Genomic DNA, 21,691 nt, shown 5'->3' on the forward strand with positions numbered 1-21,691 from the left:
GAGTCAGTGACTGCAGGTAGCAGTAACTGAGTAAGAATGCAAAAAGCACGATGGATCTCATGCAATAAAGGAGGCAGGGAGCTGTGGGAAACACAGTGTGTGGTAAATAGTCAACTGCTCAGAAATCACAAGTGGCTCTATGTAGAAACATCCTTTTGAGCTTTCTGAGCTTCTGTGTACTTGACTCTGCAGTCACCGTATTCTTTTATCTTAAGGTCTTTTTATAGCTCACATCAACTCATAGAGTCCCAGTGTCACTTGCCCTTAGGGTAAATCATGCTCCTGAATCCCAGTTTTTTCAGAAGAAATAATTTCTTGCCATTCAGAGCACCTCTCTTACAAGATGTTTTAGAGGAAATTTGGGGACGATCGGGGTATTATGTACATATGTCAGAATGTAAGAGCATGCTTTATATTTCTGAGAAAATTAAGAAATCTAATAATAAAACTCCCATTTTATTTCTAATGGGAAAAACTGTAATCCCAGTATTTTTATAAGCACATTTTAACAACCCTCTAGAATAACAATGTCATTTATATTTATTACAACAATAGGAAATTTTCCTTTTAAAAGTCTATTCTTTTTCTCCATACTGCTGGCAATGTTTCTAAAGACATTACAAGCATGCAAAGTTAAATACATTATTTCCCTGCTAATTTTTAAAACACATATTTATTAGCAATTTGCAAGCATCCATCTCTTACAGAGTTCCAGTGAATCACAGAAACATACAGCTTGAAATCTCAAAACTTTTCCACACATCTACACCCTGTTCTGAAAACCAACCATAACTCCCAGGCTCCTAACTCCCCTCTGTGTGCTAGGGTGTGTGTGACCTGCTTTCTTGCCTAACAACATTTTTCTTCCTAAAAAGATATATTTCATTTTGATAGTCTATTTTCCCTGACAGGCAAGAATGAGAGAAAATATAGGAATACCTTTGACTGGTTTGTTCTCAGTTTCACTGCAATTATCCCAAACTCTTTTTTGTCTTTGATTTCCCAAAACCTACAAACAACCCTAAAATAAAGTCCTAAAAATAAGAAAAAAGACATTTTCAATGGGTCATATGTGGGTTGTTTTTTGATTTTTTTTTCTAGTTTATTCTTCACTCCTGCAGACTATAAAGTGTATCAACCCTTTGGTGTTTCAGACCAGGTCTAAACCAGAGGCTCTTCATAGCACTTAACTGACAGCTTGAACCACAGCCTAACAAAGGCCGATTTGAGTGCAAAGGCAGCTCCACAGACACAAAAAGGTACTTGGGTAAATGTTTTACTTAATTCCTCAGGCTTCAAAGGGACAGCTGCTGCTGAATATTTATTACCGACTAATTTGTAATGCTTGACTAATAACTTGGGCAACTTCCAGCACTCCACGTTAATCCAAATACTGAAGACAGACAGGCATCCACAATGAGGACGCCGAGCCCTGCAGAATTCAGGTGGCTCAAAAACTTGCACTGTGTCAATTCAAATCTGTCTCCCCTAACTCTCACAGGGCCTTTAGGGGTTCAGCACAACCGACCTAGACACTGTCAGAGCGTCCATTTCTGGGATATCATTTTCCAGGACTTCTATTACAAGACACCCATCTGATTCTTTGGGATTTTCACCCTGTTTAGCTCTGCTTGAGTTGAAGGCAATGCATTATACCACGAGGTGAAGGAGACTTTGTTTCCCCCTTCAATACCCACTGCGTTTTTCACTTCCTTCTCAAAGCGATTAGTTATTGCACTTTCCTACTGTAAGTGAGACTAGATTGGAGTATTATCCACAGATCTCCATGTAGCTTGGCTCTAACTTTGCCTTTTCACCATCCTGACACCTCCAGAGCCAAGCAACTGCTGCTTTTCCCAGGCTGTCAGTGGCAACAAGCCCATTCTGTGTCCGTGACAGTCCATTTTTATGACAGAGCCTAAATTTTGTAGCTGTACGCTGTCAGTCCAGCAGGTCACTTCACTGATGACAACGCAAAATTTGATCAAACATTTCTAGGCAGTTATAACATATTTGGTTTTGCACTGTTTGGGATGCTTGCTCTCCCTTGTCGCCCTAAAGAGACACAAGGACAAAGGCAGGGTTTTGCCAAGATGTTTAAGAAACGTGAATGCAAAACAGGTATCAACAGACATGATTAGTGATCCTTCAATGGTGAGTAAGAATGAGGAGTGTAAGAATTAGGACACATGGAAATACAAGAAACTGACAAGGGAGACCCAGAATTTCCATTTTTGTAAGGAATCAAATCTCAGCTACAAATATTTCATTAGAAATAATTAAATCAGTTGCATAGGAAAATACATTTTTCAGAAAGAAGAGACTCAGTGAGCCACAAGAGGTCCCTTTCCACCCAAATAAGCATGCTTTACAAAACACATTAAGATTATTAACCATTGTAAGTTCTTTATATTACATTGTGACCATTCAAGAGGGTCACAAACAAGACTACACCTTGCACATTTGAGCTCATCCTAAGGGAGACACAGTACTTTAAAAAATATATTCTTAATGAGAGTGGATCCTAAGCAGTGAATGCAGCTTTATCCCTGCAGAATCTGAAATGCATTCACGTGCAGAAACAGAAATATTTAGTATGAAACAAAATGTTCTCCATCATTCTCCATGGCCAGATCGTGACACTTAGCAATTGAAATACTTTACATGAAAATGTTACAGCCAGTAATGGCTGAAGAGGAAGATTTTTGTCAACCTGTGCTTTAATCTGTACAGCAAAAGGAACTGAGTAAACTGCATAAAATGTAGTCTACAATTAGCCCTCCAATTAGGTAATCATCAACGTTCCATGTTTGATATTTTGCCTGATAATAACTAGATGTGCTTTCTAATTTCCCAAAGCATTCACTTTTTGCATCACTAGAGGTCTTCAGGCACCTCACAGCCCTGTGCAGGCAGATGTCTCCTTCATCCCCCTCCAGTAAAGCACTGGTACACCCTGCCTGTCATAGATGTGCACCAACACGGCAGCCTGTACACATCTCCCGCGAAGGTCAGAGCACAGAAGGAGGATATCCAGACCATTAACTCAGCTGTAGGCTTAAACTGAAAGCTCCCATAGCAAGAACATCCAGAAAGGATTAGTAATTATTTATTTTAAGAAGTTTTGAATGTAATTAGGAACCTTTAAAACCTAAAACTAAGGAGGTTTATTTTGAATTTAGTCGGGAAAATAAATTAGCAGGAAATTTAAAAGTCTGCTTTGTTGAGTGGACCTCTGGGATAATTGTGATTTTTCTACCATCTCACAATGGCAATTTTAATTCAGTGCCATATCAGATGCTTCCTTGTTGTAATGTATTTCAGCTGGTGGTTTATATTTTGTAGGCAGAAATTACAGTTGGAAAAACCTCCAAGAGCATTTTTAAAAGGTTCCTTGGCTTTTTCCTGGTGTTTTTTTCCCGGTTTTTTCAGCCACATAAACAGAACTCTAATTACATCTGCATTCCTGCCTCTCACTCTTAAAGCCTTTCAGTTGCAGATTAGCAATTACTGTAGATGGTGCTCTGATTAGGCTGCTAAAACAGGTTGGCTCAGGATAAGTGATTGCACAATGTTAATCACATGATGCCTGAGAGCACACATTGGTTGTTTCAAGGCAACAGTAAAATTACAGTCAACAAATGAAATACTGACACTTTTCTGCTGCTCTTCTATTGGGACATTATATGGCAGAGGTAAATTAGTAATCAAAACAGCTGTATGAGCAATGTAATATAATACAAAATGAGTCAAGATCATCTGTTTTTTGAAGGCATTACAATGTTTTCAAATGTACATTCTTAGTGGAGCAAATTCTCCAACACTGCAGAAAACTGAAGGTGATCCTGCTAACCACACCTTCAAGTTCATTCAAAGAGTTGTTTCTCTCACTCAGTGACACAAAACAATGAAAAAGGGAAGGAATATAGTAATATATGAGATTTACAATGAATTCTCTATGTGAATTATCCTCTATTAGAACTTAGAGGTCTGAGAGGATATTTTCTTTCCCATTAATTCCATTGAGAGCTTGTTCTAGTATTGCCACAGTACAACTGCACCAAGGAAGTAGTTCTGCAGAGGCAGCATCACTCCCAGTGAAGCGTTTTCTTTGATGAATCTATTAGATGAAAAAAACTTGAAACCTAGTAAGAGAAATATTTGGGTAGTTTTTTCAGTGGTAAGTACTCTGAATTTTAAAGCGTCAACAGTGTCTACAGAATTCTTTTCACTGGGAAAGGTTAAATTGCTTTTCAGAACTTAAAGAAGTCTCTTCTTCTTTTCCCTGAGAATTCATACTCTTAACTTGAAGATAAAACCATTAAGGTAGAATCCATTTTCAAGAATGCTCTGAAAGAGTGAAAATAATAACAGAAGAATCTAACTTTGTAACCTAAGATGTTTTCTGAACATATGTATCACCACAGAAAAAGCTAAAATGAAAAAGTATATTCTCTCTTCCAATAGGGCAGCCTAAAATACCTTATTTTTAGACTTCTTGCTTCATGTATTTTCATAAGCATTTCATTTCATTGAATCTCTAATAGCATTCCAGGTAAAATCAGCAGTTCATCTGGGGGAATATATATATATATCAATCAAAAATCTCAAACCGCAGTTTCAGGGTAGCTGAGCACTTCTGCTAATGTATTAATGGAATGGAGGGAGCACTCTGGCTTGCCAGCAGTAGGCATACAGTTCAGGATGAGCTAAACAGCTGTCCAGATGTCACTGCCAACTAGGGCTCTATTCACAACACTGTGAGATCAGACATCAGTTCATGTATGCCTGCCTTTTCACAGACAGCTACATTTCAGTGTCCAAATAGGAAGCTGAACCCCATCCCTTCTCTTAATCTTTCCTCTTAGAAGAAAGATACCACAGAAGATTACAGTGAATTGCTCCAACACTACAAGACCTCTTAGTCCCATTTCCCAGACACTAAACCAGACAAAAATCTTGCCTTTCATCTACCTCTTCTTTCCCTTCCTCCATATATACCTCTGCTGTCATTGCAAAGGATACTTTGCTCAGATTTGTTTCTCTGAGGATCAATTTCTGTGGCACTCTCAGCTCCAGAACTTCTGCTTCCCTGGTACTTCCAAAACCTCATTGAAAGCTTGCTCTCTATTTAACTACCTTCTTTCCTCTACCCATTCATATAATGGCATCATACTAAGCACCTAATTTATCAGCTATTATCACAGAACAAAATTATTGCAGAAGCACATACTGAAGAGGAATATCTAGAATAGCTATTACCTTTTTATTGTCACTTATGTTTGATTCTGAGCTTTTCTCAGTTTCCTTTCTGACAGCTTCCTGAAGGTCAGAGGCTTGTTGCATATATGTTGATGCTGCCAGTATTTCATCTTCTAACAGCATTACATCTTCATAGGAAATTGGCCATCCCAAATTCTCTAGAGCCTCCAGCAAAGCTTCTTTATGCTGCATATATTGGACTGGCCCATCCTCTTTAAATCTTAAAAAAAAAATTAATAAATTAATCACAAGTAGGAAAAGTTTTCATTTTGGCAGTACTTTGCAAATAGAATCCCAAAGCTTAAAAGCAGAATAAGCCATCTGATTAATCCAACCTATCTTCTGTACACCACAAGTTCTTGTGTTTCATCCAGTTACCACTGTGTTAAGTCACACAGAAAGGCAGCAATTCAAGTCGCTGGGCTGAGACTAGCTATCTGGTGCCATTTTAGATGTTCTAAAATATGTGAGACATTATTAATAAAGACAACATATACAACCATGTTGATGCCTTCCACATTGCCCTGCTCTTTTGCACTGCTCATCTCCCTTCTCTTCTAGGAACCACTTTGTATTGAAATTATACTGACTGGTATACTTAGCTTATACTTACTTAACCTTATACTGGTTACTTACCTTGATTTTGTTGAGTCAATTATTCATCTATAATCAATATCAAGGTAACTTATCTCCTGAGTTGGATGTCTCAGCCATTTTGAACACAAGCACAACATTACCACTTCTCTAGTAACACCAAATTTCCCTAGTATGTCAGATAGCCTTTTAATACATACTAGCGAACCAAAGAACTCCTCAACCAATTCTTTCAGGAGTCCTGTGACCAAGTTAGTGGACTTCATTATCCTCTCCCTTCAGGTTACAATGATTTTGAAAGGATGCTGTTATCTGTTTTTAACATGCAGATGTGATCCCATAAATCGCAAATTCAGAAAAGAAATAGATCAAATATTTCCATTTCAATGCACAAATATGAACAATTTTAATATGTCCCTCTAGCAACAGACTGTACAACTGCTAGGACTTTTTTCTTCCTAATTTACATAGCTATCCATAAAATATCTTGGATACCACTTTATAAGTCATTGTCTATCAACAGACATCTATTTCCCTTTTTTTTTTTAATTATATGCTGTTCTTTTTGTTTAACAGCTGTCATTTCCCCTCTGCTCCAGAGAGGGGTTTAAGTTCTCCTTATTGATGGTAGAACTGTGTAGTTTTTGCTCATTAGCTTGTCTTCTTAAAATCATTCTACTTTTTATCCCTGTTTTTCTGCCTTGAATATTTCACACCACTTTATTTTTCATTAATTGATCTTCACTTTATTCTCTGAAGTAAACAGACACTTAACTGCACTGATGTCAGTTCTGTTATACAGTCGCTAGTTTATAAAATCAATGTATAGAAACAGGCTAGTTAAAGAATTACAAACTTCCAGTGTGATTTAAGGTTCCAGCACACACTGTAAAAGTGTTTATTATACCTTTACAAACCAGCCACTGAAGTCCTCTTTAGCAGATGTGAGATTTACCTTGATGCCAAAAGCAATGACATACTGCCCCCCAAGGCCCTGCCACTTGACACTGGTTAAGAATAGACCAGCACCATTCAAACACAATGAGCAGATTTCCTTTATAAATAATCAGCACTGCAAGAAGGAGGTCTGTGATTTAATACTACTCCAAATCACATACACATTTTTGGAAGTAAGGTATAGCTATGAAATATTTGAAAAGAAAAACAGTTGGTTACAGTAATACTCATAAAAAGCATCAAATATTTATGACCATCCTTTAAAGGTAAGTGAGAAAACCAAAAGGCGACAGCTTACTTGTCTCTTTCCTCCTGAGGCAGCACTCTCCAAACAACGAAGTTCAGGCGCCTATTAAAGAAAGCAAAGGAGGTTTTGAGGAAATGCAGTTCCTTGTGCATCTGATCATCCCAAAACTAGGAAATAAACGGTTTCTTAAGATATCTGCACTGATTTGTATTCCAAGAGCACTGTATCATCAGACTGTATCCTTATCATTCAGCTATGAAATTATCGAGCTGCAAAAGAAGATGGGAAAACAGCATTTTCCATCAAGTAACAACAAGACTATTTCAGGGTCATACAACGATTAATGGCAATTACTGCTGCTTCCTGACAAGATTTTCTATGGATGGGTCACTTCAGCACCAGCAAGCTAAATCAAATAACAAAACTGATTAAATGCCAGCTAAGCTAAGCCAGATCCTCCAAGTTTCAGAAAACTGCAGCCAGAAGACACATGGAGAGCAGTGCTATTTTATTATTCTTTTGTTCTGCTAAGATAACCCATCAGTTCTGCCATTCAGGTTTCTACTTGATTAAACTCTGGCTATGAGGAAAAATTACTGATAGGAAACCAGAAGTGATTATCACAAAGCAATGCAGTTCTGAGAGCTTTTAAAAGCACCACTGAAGTGCCTGCTTTTGGATTTTTTAGACATAAATCATACACTTCTATTAGGTGATCTAACTTACAGTTTTCTCTATTAACATCTCAAACAATTAAGCCATCACTCAATTACTTCATGTCATATTATAGAAATAAACCGCTACCGATGTTCCTAATTGCTGTAATCCTAGAAAAATTTCCAAACTTCCTTTAGAAAAACAAAGAAAAAATCATTGTTAGGAAAAATTTGGGTTATAATCATTATGCTTTCAACAGTCTTGCCAGAGTTACTGGTGCACGTACAAAAAAGCTCATTAACACCAGATTTTTAATATGAATTTCTGGATGATTCATTTTATCTACTAGAAACCAAACCCCAGCATTTTTAGAATGTAAATTACTTAGTTCATTCACAATCTGCAGTCTCAGCATGCTCCGCTGCCTATTTCATACTTCTAAATGTGCACTCTCATAACTAACTCATTTGTAAAAGCCTCTGGCTATACAAGATCACACATATTTTGAGGCTTCCCCTGTTTTTCTCCTTCAATATTGGATATTCTCTTTGTCAGAGCACACAATCTCTGCCCTTGCCACTTTTCTCCCTCTAAATCTGATGATAAGGTCAATCTGTGTATGGGGAAATATTGCCATACTTGCTTCTGGTCTCCAAACCTGCAGCTCTGATGTATTTTCTCATCTAAAGATGTCAGAATAGATTTGTGACCAATCACTATTCACAAAGCTGAAGTGCAGCCTTTGCAAAATTCAATTACTAGAGAAGTATTGTGGCATTCAGAGCAAAATAAATTTGACTGGGTTGCTGTTTCACATGTAGAGGAAAACGAATGAGAACTCCTGTTTTTACACTGTCAATTATAAGGACCTTCAGACAGACCTCTCTTCTATACATCTTTTACACAGAAGTAGGGAACTCAGTCCCCCTGCTGTAAATACACCACATCATTGGCCCCTGTAGGTAAACCATACACCCAGTCAAGGAGATTATGAAAATGCTGTCAGTGGAAGACCATCAGGGTTTAACCAGAAAACACTTTCCCTTCCCTCAAAATTGAAGTCAGTAAATAAAATATTCAATGGTGTGGCACAGCAATGAAAAACCCGACCGTTTTTAAGAAGTCATCATCAAAAATATACTGCTTGAACCTTCTATCAAAATGAGTGACAAATCCAGATTTCTATGAGTCCTTCATCAGCCTGATAATAACAGTATTGTCTCAGTGACAGAGCACACAAAACCAATAGATTTTTCTCCACTGAATTCCATTAGTATTAGACACAGCAAGTAGCATTTGCAAGCCATCATTCTTGAGTTTTACCACAAAAGATGGATACATTTAGAAATAGGAAATGGGAATGAAAAAGAGAGCTATTACATGCTTTACAAAGAACTGGTATGGTCATAGAGGGAACAAAACAAAGACTGAACACTTGCTGTCAAGGTTTTTTTGGTCACAGAATCACAGAACCATAGGAGTTGGAAGAGACCTCTGGAGACCATCTAGTCCAAGCCCATGCTCTTGCCCTTTTTGAAGACCAGAGGGACATTGGCTTTCCTCCAGTCCTCAGGCACCTCTCCTGTTTCACATGACCTTTCAAATATGATGGAGAGTGACACAGCTGTAACATCTGCCATCCCGCTGAGCTCTTGTGTGTGCATCCTATCAGGGCCTATGGATTTATGGTTGCTGAGTTTGCTTAAATGATCTCTAACCCAATCCTCCTCAATCAAGAGAAGGTCTTCCTTTCTCCAGACTTCCTCTCCTACCTCCAGGGTCTGGGTTTCCTGAGGGCCAGCCTTAGCAGTAAAGACTGAAGCAAAGAAGGCATTCAGTAACTCTTCTGTATCTTCCATCACCAAAGTACCCACCTCATTCAGCAGCAGGCCCACATTTTTCCTAGTCTTCTTTTTGCTGTTGTATTTGAAAAAACCCTTCCTGTTGTCCTTGACATCCCTTGTCTGATTTAATCTCAAGTGGGCCTTAGCCTTCCTTGCTGCATCCCTACATTCTCTGACTACATCCTTATATTCCTCCCAAGTGGCCAGTTTCTTCTTCCACATTCAATGAATTTCCTTCTTCCATTTGAGTTTTTCCAGGAACCCCTTGCTTATCCATGCAGGTCTCCTTCCACCTTTGACTTGACTTCTTACTCTTCACGATGCACAGATTATGACGTTGAAGACAGTGGTGCTTGAATACTGACAAGCTTTCTTGGACCCTCCTCTCTTCTAGAGCCTTAACCTATGTGATTCTCCCAAGCTCCTCTTCAAAAGAGGCCAAAGTTAGCTCTCCTGGACTCTGGGGCTGTAATCCTACTTGGTGCCCTGCTCCTTTCACACAGGATCCTGAACTCCACAGCCTCATGGTCAGTGCAGTCAAGGCTTCCCCCAACCTTCACAACCCCAACCAATCCTTCTTTGCTTGTTAGTACAAGGTCCACCAGCACACCTCTCCTCATGGGCTCCTCTACCACCCGTGTCAAAAAGTTATCAACAGTGATCTGCAGGAACCTCCTGGACTGTGCATGCCTGGGTGGGTTGCCTTTCCAGCAAATATCAGGGTTATGGAAGTCCCCCATGAGGACCAGAGCCTGAGATCATGAGGCTATTTCCAGCTGTCTATAGAAGGCCTCATCAGCTTCCTCTTCGTGAACAGGTGGCCTACAGTAAACACCCACAATAGTGTTACCCATATTAGATGGCTCCTTAATTCTTACCTGTACCTGGTCGTATAAAATAATTACATCTGTAATTTTTATTACAATACAGACTGAAAAGATATCTCATTTATTAAAATAATTCTAGTCAAAGTTCTCATAAGGTTACTGAATGACATTAGTAGTAAAATAATTGCATTACTTTAAAAAAATGCACAAAGCTAGACCAAGGAAATAAATAGTTGAGATGTAATATCATTGTCCTTTTTACTTCTGGTGTACTTTTACCAACACTTAGTTAGTAAGTACAATGCATATCTTTCTCAAAAAAAAAAATTAAAATCATCAGCATCTTACAGGTGCCTCCGTTACACTTCTGCATCCATAGTCAGGTGCTTGGGAGCTGGCAACAAAAAGGAAGCCACTAATTTAAAAGTCAGTCTATGGATTTAGAAGTTTAATTTTAAGTAACATGTCTGGCTGCTACCATATGTTTAGGGGGGATTCCTGCCCAGGGAAGATTGCTTTCAGGTTTATGCTCGTTATTTGTCATTGAACAAACATAACATGAGCAACATGTTATTCATTATCTCCTTGCTTATTATCTATTTTTTCATTCTGAACATTTTTTTGAAGAATATATCCTGCAGACTGATGGTGGATTAAAGTGTGTCAGTGTGCAGACTTACCACTATTAGGCCAGGAATGTGTGAGTGAATACTCACTACATAAGAAAAAATCTGAAATTAGACTGCAAACATAATACATTTCTGATGAGCAGACTTGCCTTTCATAGGATTTAATTGCTTGTTCCAGCTTCTTTTTATAGGCATCAAGATTCACTGCCTGAGGATTAATTAGTGTGATCCGCTTCTTGTCGCTGCTAATGTGGGCCAATGGTAACATCTATCATGCAATAAAGGACAAAGACTTCATTTATCACACAGCTTTCCCTCCACCAGAATACCCAAAAGCCCATGAGTCCATGTCCAAGAATCAGAACAGACAGAAGGAACACTGGAAGGCTGCAGAAAGAGAGACCTGAGCACCCCAAAGAAATGTCAGAATTAAGACATATTTTCCAGCGACTTCATAAAATCTTCTGAAATGATACAACCCCTTTATACAAATGTTACAAATTAAGATTCCTAACTACTAGTTAATTCTAACTAAATCAGTATTGTCAAAAAGCCACTCTAACAATGGAAGGGTAGGTCAGAAGGGAGACAAAAATGTCTAGATCATGACCATATACCAGATTGTATTGCTTTAAAACAATACTCTTACACTTATTAGCATCTAATTCTAGCATACAGGTGTGATAATTACCTATTTAGGTGTATTTAATACTTTTACTCTGGAAGACCATATTTTCTGAGGAAATAGAATACTAAAGGTGGAGAGAGACATTTTCACCACCACACTGATCACAAAGAGTGAACAAGGTGGATATTGCTCACTAAGATTAGTGTTAACTAAACACAGCAACACTTAGGAACCTAAGCAGGCTGGTCAGAATCAGGAACTCCAATACCTTTCAAATCTCACAATACATCTACATAAGTCAACTTCATTATAAAATAGAAAGTCATAAATTTAAAAGTAGATCTTCAAATGGCAGAGAAAAGTGTAGAAAAGGACGACAGAGAGGAGGAAAGATGCCTTCCCATCTCTCAGTTCAAAGTTCACCAAGCTAATTTACAGATGAGTGTCCTGATGGTAATTAAAAAGAGAAAAAATCCAAGAAAGAAATGGAGAGATGTTACTTTCCCAAAACCCATCTTCAGTACATATGGTTGAGTGGGAAGCTTCTACAAGTGCCTGTCTGGCATCGGATATAGATGACAAAAAGATGGATGAGGTTCAATTTAAATAAAATTAAAACCCCTGTTGGGGAAATAAGGCAAGCAATCAGAAAACAGAACAATAAAAAGACTTCTTTAATTGAGAACATTTTTCAGTGAAGTTTTGTTTGTGTTTGAATCATCACAGCCTAGCTGGATTCCAAGTTACTGACCGGTTTTTTTAGGAGTAGTGGTGTGACTTTATATTGTCCTCTTTCTGAGGATGCCTTCTCTCTGATTAATAAATCTGTGCCACATCAGTGCCAGACCACATCAAAGATACTCATATTAAATTAATCTTAAGATCACTTAGAAGCTGAAGTTAATGGGAACATGTCAGTGAAGTATCTTGCCAGAGACAAATGAGGTAAATCTCTGCCCAGAACTGAGCCATGATAACTGGCTACCTGTCAATTCCAGGTGGAGTTTGAAAGCTGAGAGACAACAAACCGAGTCTACCCATCTTCCATCTCCATACTGCCATGGTTGTTGTCTGCTATGTTACTCAAAGTTTATAAAAGTTCAGCAGGGCTCCTACCTCTCCTTCATTCCCTTACACATTCCCAGACTGACTCCAGACACAAGCAGCATCATTTGCAAAATTAATATTTGATAAAGTTTATAAACCACTTTGAATTGAATATGAGGAGCAGACAAACATAAACACATTATTAAAGTACTGAAGAAGAAAACCAGAATGGAATGTGTTCTTAGCAAACAGTAAACTTGAATTACTACGCATATTTTGAGAGCAATGAAAACTGCTCATAAAGTCAAGTGAAATTTGACAGATACAGCTGAAAGAAATCACAGGGAAGTTTTTTTAGTGCCAAAATGTTTTGTCATTTTGCTAAATTGAATACTTAAACTTTCATATCAAAAGAACTCACTTGTTTCAAAGAGCTTTTAATTCAAACCCAAAATTTCATACTTTTAAAGACAAAACCAAAGCACAGTAACCCTAGAAAAACCTTTCTTGTTTTAGACATAACAAGATGTTTTGATTGGCTAAATCTGAACTTGACACTTCTGAGCAAAGTGTGGGGTCGAAACTCCATGAGCTGCAATGCTGTACTTAAGGTGGCACCATCTGCAGCAGATACTCAGGAAGTAGGTTTGTTATAGGGAAGGTTTGTTCCAGAACTACCACAGCATAATTTAGACAACCCCCAATACCATTTAATTTTTTTTCTGGATATGAATTTGATGGGTAGTTTAATGAATTAACCTCTTTGAAATATCTCAGGTGAAACTGGCTGGTCACATAGAACTGAAAACAACAGGTCAAACTCTTGTTAATGAACAGTTGTCATGGAAACACTTTACTTGCTGCATCTCCAAGGTAAGAAAACTGCTCATAGTTACTCCGTCATCACGGCTAGCAAAGACTGAAAATAAAACTTATACTGTCCCCAGAAAAGCAAACAAGGATGTCTGCATTCCACACTAAGAAAACTAAAATCTCAAAAGGAAGAATGCAAAAATGCCTGTACATTTATTATCTTCAATGAAGTCTTACAAAGTACTGGAATAATCAAGATTCTTAATCAACCTGTAACATTTCCTATTCAAGCTCTATTTCTAGTCCCAGAAAATATTTTCTGCTTTTCCTTGATATGCTGGCTTGAGGCTTGAGGGAGAATAGGTTCCATATCTCAGCAATTGTACTGTTTCAACCTCATGGGCAAGCCTTAAACTTCTTTTTCCTTTCTCTACCCTGCTTCAGATCCAGAAAAAAATCCATGCTTCTACACATAGATCAATAATTCTCCACTGCCTGAGAAACTGAGTGTCTCCATACAACTAGTGGGGATTAGTAGGTGCAAAAAGTAGTAAAAATGATATATTATTTTGTATTTATATCCCTGACTCTAAGGGATCCCCATGGATCACTGTTTAGATTCTGCACAGCAGCTGTTCATTACAAGAACACTGAACTGTATTCAGCCCTGAAGTAGACTACCATAAGCTCCCATGAACTATCATTAAAAAATCTCAGTATCACTGGCTGAATCATAGCTTTGACTTTTTTGAAAGCCCATTATGTTCTACAGACTGTTGTTCTTGGAAAGAGCAATAGTTCAAATGAAGCTCAGGGCTGCCTGGAAAGGATGTGAAGGAGTTATCATTTAGAAACATGGCAGAAAGAACTCTACTTGGTGTATAAAGAAGACGGGAAAAGAAGTGACTGCTCAGAAATCAGTTGTAAGAGTAACGTGAAAGTCACAATGGCTTTTTTTTTCACATTTCACTTACAGTAGACTGCTTTGTACAATTTTGTAATTATTGAATATCTGATTTTTTTAAAATGTCGGTTTTACCTCTGAAATGTTAAAATATACTCTTTTTTTAATGCTTTTGCCAAACCATCTTTTTAATGCACACAAAAAAATACCTCACACTTCAAATAATCCTTAAATATCTTGGTTTTGACTTGCTTTTACTAAAACAGTGAATCTGGCTTGGCTTCTGCAATCTGCATAGTACAGCAAAACTTCCCATTCCTAAATTTAACAAACAAACAAACATGAAAACTTTAAAATGAGTATAAATGTGTATGTTTGTAATAAATATTTTACAAAGGTCTATCTCACATCCTATTCACAGAATCACAGAATCACAGAACGTTAGAGGTTGGAAGGGACCTCAAAAGATCATCTAGTTCAAAGTCCAACTCCTTGCCAGAACAGGATCACCTAGAGCAGGTCACAAAATTCCAAACCCCTTGCTTACCCCAAACAGATGCTCTTTAGTTTTTTCTTTGAGCACTGTTTAAAGAAACAGTTTTTATTAGTTAAAACTACCTGCAATGTATTCACAGGATTGCCACAAAATGGATTTCCTCCAAATGGAATAGCACCTAGAGCTTCATGATACTTGGTGAATTTTTCACTTCCAGTATCTCATAACTGCCTACACCAATCCGAATTAAGTTTTAATTACTGAATTACCATGCTTTTCAAAAGGTCCTAGCAGACACATGTAAACCTTGAGAATACACAAATCTGCAAAGTGTGCACCTGCAGAGTTTTCCAAACGACTTCATGGACCTAAAACATACTCCAGTGAGTTAGTATCTATCAGGAGAGGCTGTAGCGCTCAAGAAATTAGTGAGCACCTGATGGCTGCACACTGCCATCAACTGGTAACTGTGAAAGAAGACATACCTGTAAAACTTACAAGTTTGCAAGAAATACTATTAACTCAGTTTTATCTTCTTACTGATGTATGAATGTACATTCAGATATGCATTATACATTTAGTGCACAGCAACCATCTTCAATGAACACTAGAGAATGCAATTACGACATTTATAGAAATCCGTTCAAAAATCCTTTTGAAAACAGCACCAATTTTGTGTTTGCTTTGAAGCAGCGTAAGAGTTTTACCTCATCAAATACTTTAGAAACTACATGCTTGTCCAGAACTGGGATGTATTTGGTACCATGAGGGACAGCTGTAGGAGCTAAGGCATCCATGATGGTGAGTCGCCTAGCAACCAAGCCATGAGTCTTTAACCAAAGGGCTGAAGAAATATCTACAGAACTAGAAAAGAGAAACTGTGAGATGTAGCACTGGGTAGAAATACATTGAGAAGTCTGACAGGACTGAAGAAAAATATGAACTCTGTTTTTGCACTGTATCTATATATGCTCACACATACCTTTCCGATGTCGTTTTCACAGCTTTCTGCATTCTCGGACCTAAGATCAAACATTTGTATTTCAGTTCCTCACAGGTTTTGTGCACAGAAAAGCATACATAAACCACCTGACATACAACAGCATCATTTTTTATTTGAGCCTCCTGGCAGTGTCACAGACTACACTGTTTATTTCAGTTGCTAAATTAATCAATGAGAATTATGTTTCCTGTGTTTCATGATGCTTGATCAGTAGTAAAGGCACTACTATATGCCTCATGAGCCCTAATTAATCAATGAGGAAATTTTTAAAATAGGTGGTGATTTTTTTTTAATTGAACTTTGTATGTATTCATTTCTTATAACCTAAAAAGCAAGATTAATCAGTTTATTCCCCAATTCAAGATGTGATACTATCAGTAGTGAGATGGCCAGGGATGGCTAATTTAAGGTGTATTGTGATGAAAATCTGTGAAGCGGGGATATAAAGAACTAAAAATAAGATGCTGCAATGTAAAAAATCAAAATTATTGAAATATCACAGATGAAGTTTTAGAACAACTTAGAGGACACATTATAAGGTTCAGAGTTGCATAAATTACTGAGAGAAATGCAAACTATTTGGATGCATATCAAAACCCTGTTGGAAATACTTTTGCCACTCCATGTGTGTCTGTTCCAGAGACCATGCTTTTTGCAAGTCTAAGCCTATTCATAAAGTTACCTCCTTTTACATTGGTACCCCGGAATTTGGACCACCACTTTCAGCTTTAACCTCAACACTGAACATAACTACAAATTACAGTATCACAATCAACAATTCTCAAGATCTATTTATTCTGTTGATAAGAAGCAACTGCGATATCCTTTCAGTAGCCTAAGGCATAAACGTGGCGCAGCTGCCGCATACTGCAGACATAACTAAACTGCTGCAAGCTGAATGGCTTGAGCACTGCCAGGAGCCTGGCTGCAACTGTAAGGACCTTCTTACAATACCCTCCTCTGTGTCCAGCTCTCTGCATCTCTGCTGCATTCCAGTCCTTTGTACTGCAGGTCTGCAGAGGCACCATTACAATTGCCGCAGAAGAAATGTTATTTTCTGCCCCACCCAGAGCTTCCTGTTCTGTCAACTTGCCTTTGAAAAGGTTTGTTTCTTTCACACTCTTTTTGACAGAAAAACTTGTTTTTTCAGGAGATACTCCTTCCTCTGGGCTTTCTTCCCTAGGTTTCACACTATGGCTCAGGATTCGCAGCAAACTTGTCTTTGTTTGCTCTGTAGGTGTTGAAAGGGAAAGAAAGGAAGAGCTGACTTAGTGCTCAAATACATGCCTGGGATTTTTGAGTTCCAATTTGGTATCAAGTCTCAATTTTTAAGGGACTCCTACACAAAACCTCAAACACAAAATTACTTCAGCACTAATTTGTACTTTGTACTTTCCCAAAGATGAAGGTTTCTTCTACATCAGCGGGGTAAACTTGGTTTCAGACTGGGTACAAGGAATACTCCAAAGAGAAAACACAGTGTTAGAGGTGTAGTAAGGGGAACTAATGAAACAGATGAGCTCTTCATTCTTGCCAAAGATGTACTTATTTAGAATGAAAAGAAATAAAGGTTTAATATCTACTGTTAATAAAACTGTTTACAGAGATTTTGAAACATTCTGTCATAATGATTAACTTTTCTCTGCAGGGCTTGTGAAGAAGCATAAATGATCAGATATTTGCCTGCCTGCTTGGGTCAAAAGAGCAAGATGGCTGAAAATGAAAAATGAACACACGTTTGCTAGAATTTCAGGAAGATGAAGACTTCCTTTGTTCCTACAATGAAGGATGCTTTTTGCTATTTTTAACAGATTTTTTGAAGTTGGTGACTAAATTCTGCTAACAGCTACACAGTTCATTTTAGACTTACCTGCATATAATGCTTTCCTCCTTCGGGCTGGACTGTCAGCAGTGGTTTGCCAGGTTTGCTGATGGAGCGTCAGCGCTGGCTCTTCTGAAGCACAGCATGGCCTACTGGTAGGAGTACCACTCAGCTCTTCAGTGTGTTCAGTCACAGAAGAAACAGCATGTGTCTGCTTGGGATTACTGCTGGCAAGTGACAAAAAGTAGAAACAAGCAAGAAAGTACTTCGAGCATATATCACTGCTATATGTAACACTAAACTGAAGACTGCTGTTAATTTAAATACTCATTTCAAATGCTCCCAACAGTGCAAAATATTCTCTTTATTATCCTAGCCTGCATTTCAAAGGGGAGCTCAAAGAAGATTATGGAGGTTAAAACATTCTTAGCCATTTAAACTGTTTTAAAGTAATTTCTTAGTCTATTTAAAAGATGTTCGTTACCTTTAAGGCAACGCCCTTGTATATTTTTAATAAGGTAAGAATGCTCTGTAATAGCCACTTTGAATCCTGGGGGATTCAAAACCTACCATCAGCAATGAATATAACTGACATACAGACACTTACATATATACACATGCTAATACCTATGTCCCAGCATTAATAAAAATAAAATACTCAAATTCTGAAATAAAAACTCATCTATATTTTATACTGGACATCCTACTTGCCCTTCCATACATATAAATAATTCTACAGCATTCTCCACTTTATTTTTAATCTGGACTCACAGATTCACAAAAGAGTAGGGCTTGGAAGCGTCCTCTGGAATTCACTTAGTCCAACCCTCCTGACAGAGCAGGATCATCTAGAGCAGGTTGCACAGGATCACATCCAGGCAGATTTTTTAGTATCTCCAGAGAAGACTGCACAACCTCTCTGGGCAGCATCTTCCACTGCTCTGTCACCCACAAAGTGAAGTTTTTTCTCATGTTCAGATGGAGCTTCCTGTCCCTACCTTTATTTTAGCTGCTTTTAATAGATTTTGGTCTTGAAACTCTGTTTATATTTTTAATGTACTTTTTTTGCTTTTGTACTATTACTGCACAGATCAGAAAGGCACAAGGCAAACTTCGTGTTATTAAGGCTGTGCTCCTATACAGATTACAAGTAACTTCACATTCAAAGCTGGAGCTTGCTTTGCTCCCCAAACAGAAACCCTGTACAATCAGACATGCAAGAAACCTTTGCACCGTGGCTCGGTAGTCTTTGAACATGAAAATATTTTTAATGATGAGATTACTTATCTTTTGATTAAAAGGATAAATATGTCATGAACATACAGATTCATATTGTAAAATAAAATGTGAAAAGAAGCTGAATTTCATTTATGGTGTTTGTCATATTTTAAGCAAACACATTTGTATGTAATTTATGTTTCAATCAGCATATCCTAAAGAGTAGTGATTTCATCATGAAGTACCAAGCCAGCTCCATTAACAGGACAATAATTTTTCATTAAGTCTCTAAATCAGAAGGAGCATCTTTATCATGTGCTGGAGACAGAAAAATATTTTCACCTCCTTATGTACTTATTGATAATAATCAGGCATTACATTATTGTTGTATTTTTCTGAGTTTTCCTTTTCCATTACTGTAACTGTTTAAAAAAACCCCAACCCAACCACGCTTCTTTGTTAAAAGAGGAGAATGTCAGAGGTTAAAAATGCAAGACAATGAAAAAGGAGAAAGGCATTATTAGCATAATAGCAGTATGAGGATATACTTATTCTCTGGATAATTTTCTCCATTATAACAATCCATCATCAGACATTCAGCATGAAAGGTCTTCACTTTTTCTAGGTCTCTTTCTCCTTGTTCAATCTCTCTTTTCAAAAGATGTATGTCTTCACTCTAACAAAAAGAAAATCAAGTGTTTTATTACAATTACTCCTAAACATGTTTCATTTCTGACCTGAAACTGTGCAAGCTCTGATCATAATTCTGAATGATGACTCAGTTAGGACCGGCTCAATCATTTTGTGTATTTTTTCAGGTAGCCTGTTTCCTAAATCAAAGTTTTATTCATTTTCTGTATGTATGAACAAGCTTATAGAAAAGAAGATTAAAATGTGCTTGACAATACAGCCTTCCAAATTATTCTTTCTTGTTAGGAAAAGGAGAAGCATTCCCTAACAAGCCAGTCACCCACTGAGATATGAACAGCCATATTTCTAGGTAATGTAATGAGATCAGTATCTCCCCACATTTCAAGTAAGCAAGCAAGCAAATAAATAAATAAATAAATAAATAAATAAATGCAATTAAATGAAATACAGTACAAGATACATACAACTGCTGTCTTGTCATTCTACAGATCACAGCTGTACCCCATACTGTCCCCATAAAATGAGAAGTAAAAGCCATGCTGTTTAAATAAACATTTGAACTAACTGAGTATGATGTGGACTTCAGGTGGAAATGGGAAGGAATTCCAATGATGATCCCTTTACCACTCCCTCGGGGACAGAACTCTGGAGACTGACAACACAGACTCTGGCCTTCATCTTTCCAACATACAGAATGTCACAATATCCACATCACCACCACTCAAATTGCCCGGTACACACTCTGATACCTTCCAAGAGCTGGAACATTTTCACATCTTCCTCCTGATCAGTGTCTGCAAAGTTCTGAATTTCCTGCTACTGTCTTATTCCCAAGCCTTCTCATTGTTTCCCTACCACCACTCTAAAATTTGTGGAACTAATTAACTGACTTTTAATTTTAATTAAAAGCAAGAACATGCTTTAAATGGGGGTTTCTGTTAATCTATTCAGGAATTTCCTATTGGGGATTGGTAGATGGAGCTGCTTAGTCACACTTGACAGGTCACTGCTATTCTAGTCATTTTGTGCATTATAGATCTCTCCCCAGTGGCTACTGTAGAGCAAACTTTTAGCAAAATTCATGGACTCAGTCATTCATGATCATTTAAACTCAGCTCTGCATTCTTTCATTAATAGAATACAAAACATAGTTTCATTTTCAATGGTAACTTATTTCTGAGACAACAGAGATCACGTTTCTTCCAGAGTTGAATTTGACCTATATGGTTTTTGGTTTTCAAGGAAGGTGAGGGACATGGGTTTGCAACACCAGTAGTACAAATGTATGTTGCATGATATTTGGGCTTTTTTCTTGTGGTCCAATAAAATTTCATAAGCAAAAAATGGCACATTGATTGCTTTCACATCACTTCAAATCTGACTAGGATTAACCCTTCTTTAATAATCTATTGTATCACAAGAATGCAAGTCTGGTGGTACCTTCAACAGCACGAAGAAGCAAACAAATTTATTTCCAAATACTCACAGCAATAAACTCTGCAGCATCAGGATCAGTCATATAAATGTTGTAGTAATGAAACCGTCCCCCTGACTCAGTAGATAATTTGGACAAAAATTTGTTAGCTTCTATGTCATCACAATTGAGGGATACAGTATGGATGGGAATATGACGATGAAGCTGGACTTGAGACAAAATGCTTTGAGGGGGCTGAAAATTGAAAAATATATATTAAACCTGTGACATAGAAATGTATTTATCAAAATATAAAGAATTTGTAAGAATTTAATCAGTGATGCTGTTGCTTAGAGATACAGATGATCTAAAAGTATCAATTTTATATGGATGACTAGCTCATAATTATATAAAATGAGCTCATTTAAAATTGAATTTGAAACACTGACAATGCCTTAAGGCTCAGGATATTCTAATAAATAAAATTTAAATTATAATAAGTACTCTGTTTCTACTACACTATAGGAAATTAAACTACTACATCAGTGTTTAATATCACTGGATGTATATATAGCTGTTGATACTTTTATTAAGCTAAATTAGTTCAAGAAGTTCATTCCATACCAGGAAACAAAATACAGACTTTGAAAATAGGAAAGCTAGTGTTCCTCCTCCAAA

General features: G+C 37.4%; 1 protein-coding gene across 1 annotated transcript in view; it reads right to left on the bottom strand.

Annotated features, from left to right (window-relative positions):
* The window catches only part of VWA3B (von Willebrand factor A domain containing 3B), a gene marked incomplete at its 5' end in the record, with an annotated part of 66,193 nt that overhangs the window by 10,053 nt on the left and 34,449 nt on the right, over positions 1 to 21,691 (bottom strand). The window contains 11 exon segments of the mRNA XM_084279140.1: positions 673 to 744; positions 746 to 763; positions 5,263 to 5,482; positions 7,112 to 7,162; positions 11,167 to 11,285; positions 15,613 to 15,769; positions 15,888 to 15,927; positions 17,002 to 17,139; positions 17,779 to 17,957; positions 19,497 to 19,624; positions 21,086 to 21,268. Of these exon segments, the coding sequence (XP_084135266.1) occupies positions 673 to 744; positions 746 to 763; positions 5,263 to 5,482; positions 7,112 to 7,162; positions 11,167 to 11,285; positions 15,613 to 15,769; positions 15,888 to 15,927; positions 17,002 to 17,139; positions 17,779 to 17,957; positions 19,497 to 19,624; positions 21,086 to 21,268 (1,305 nt within the window).

Source organism: Gallinula chloropus (genome assembly GCF_964237585.1).
Source record: "Gallinula chloropus genome assembly, chromosome: 1".
Taxonomy (NCBI): domain Eukaryota; kingdom Metazoa; phylum Chordata; class Aves; order Gruiformes; family Rallidae; genus Gallinula; species Gallinula chloropus.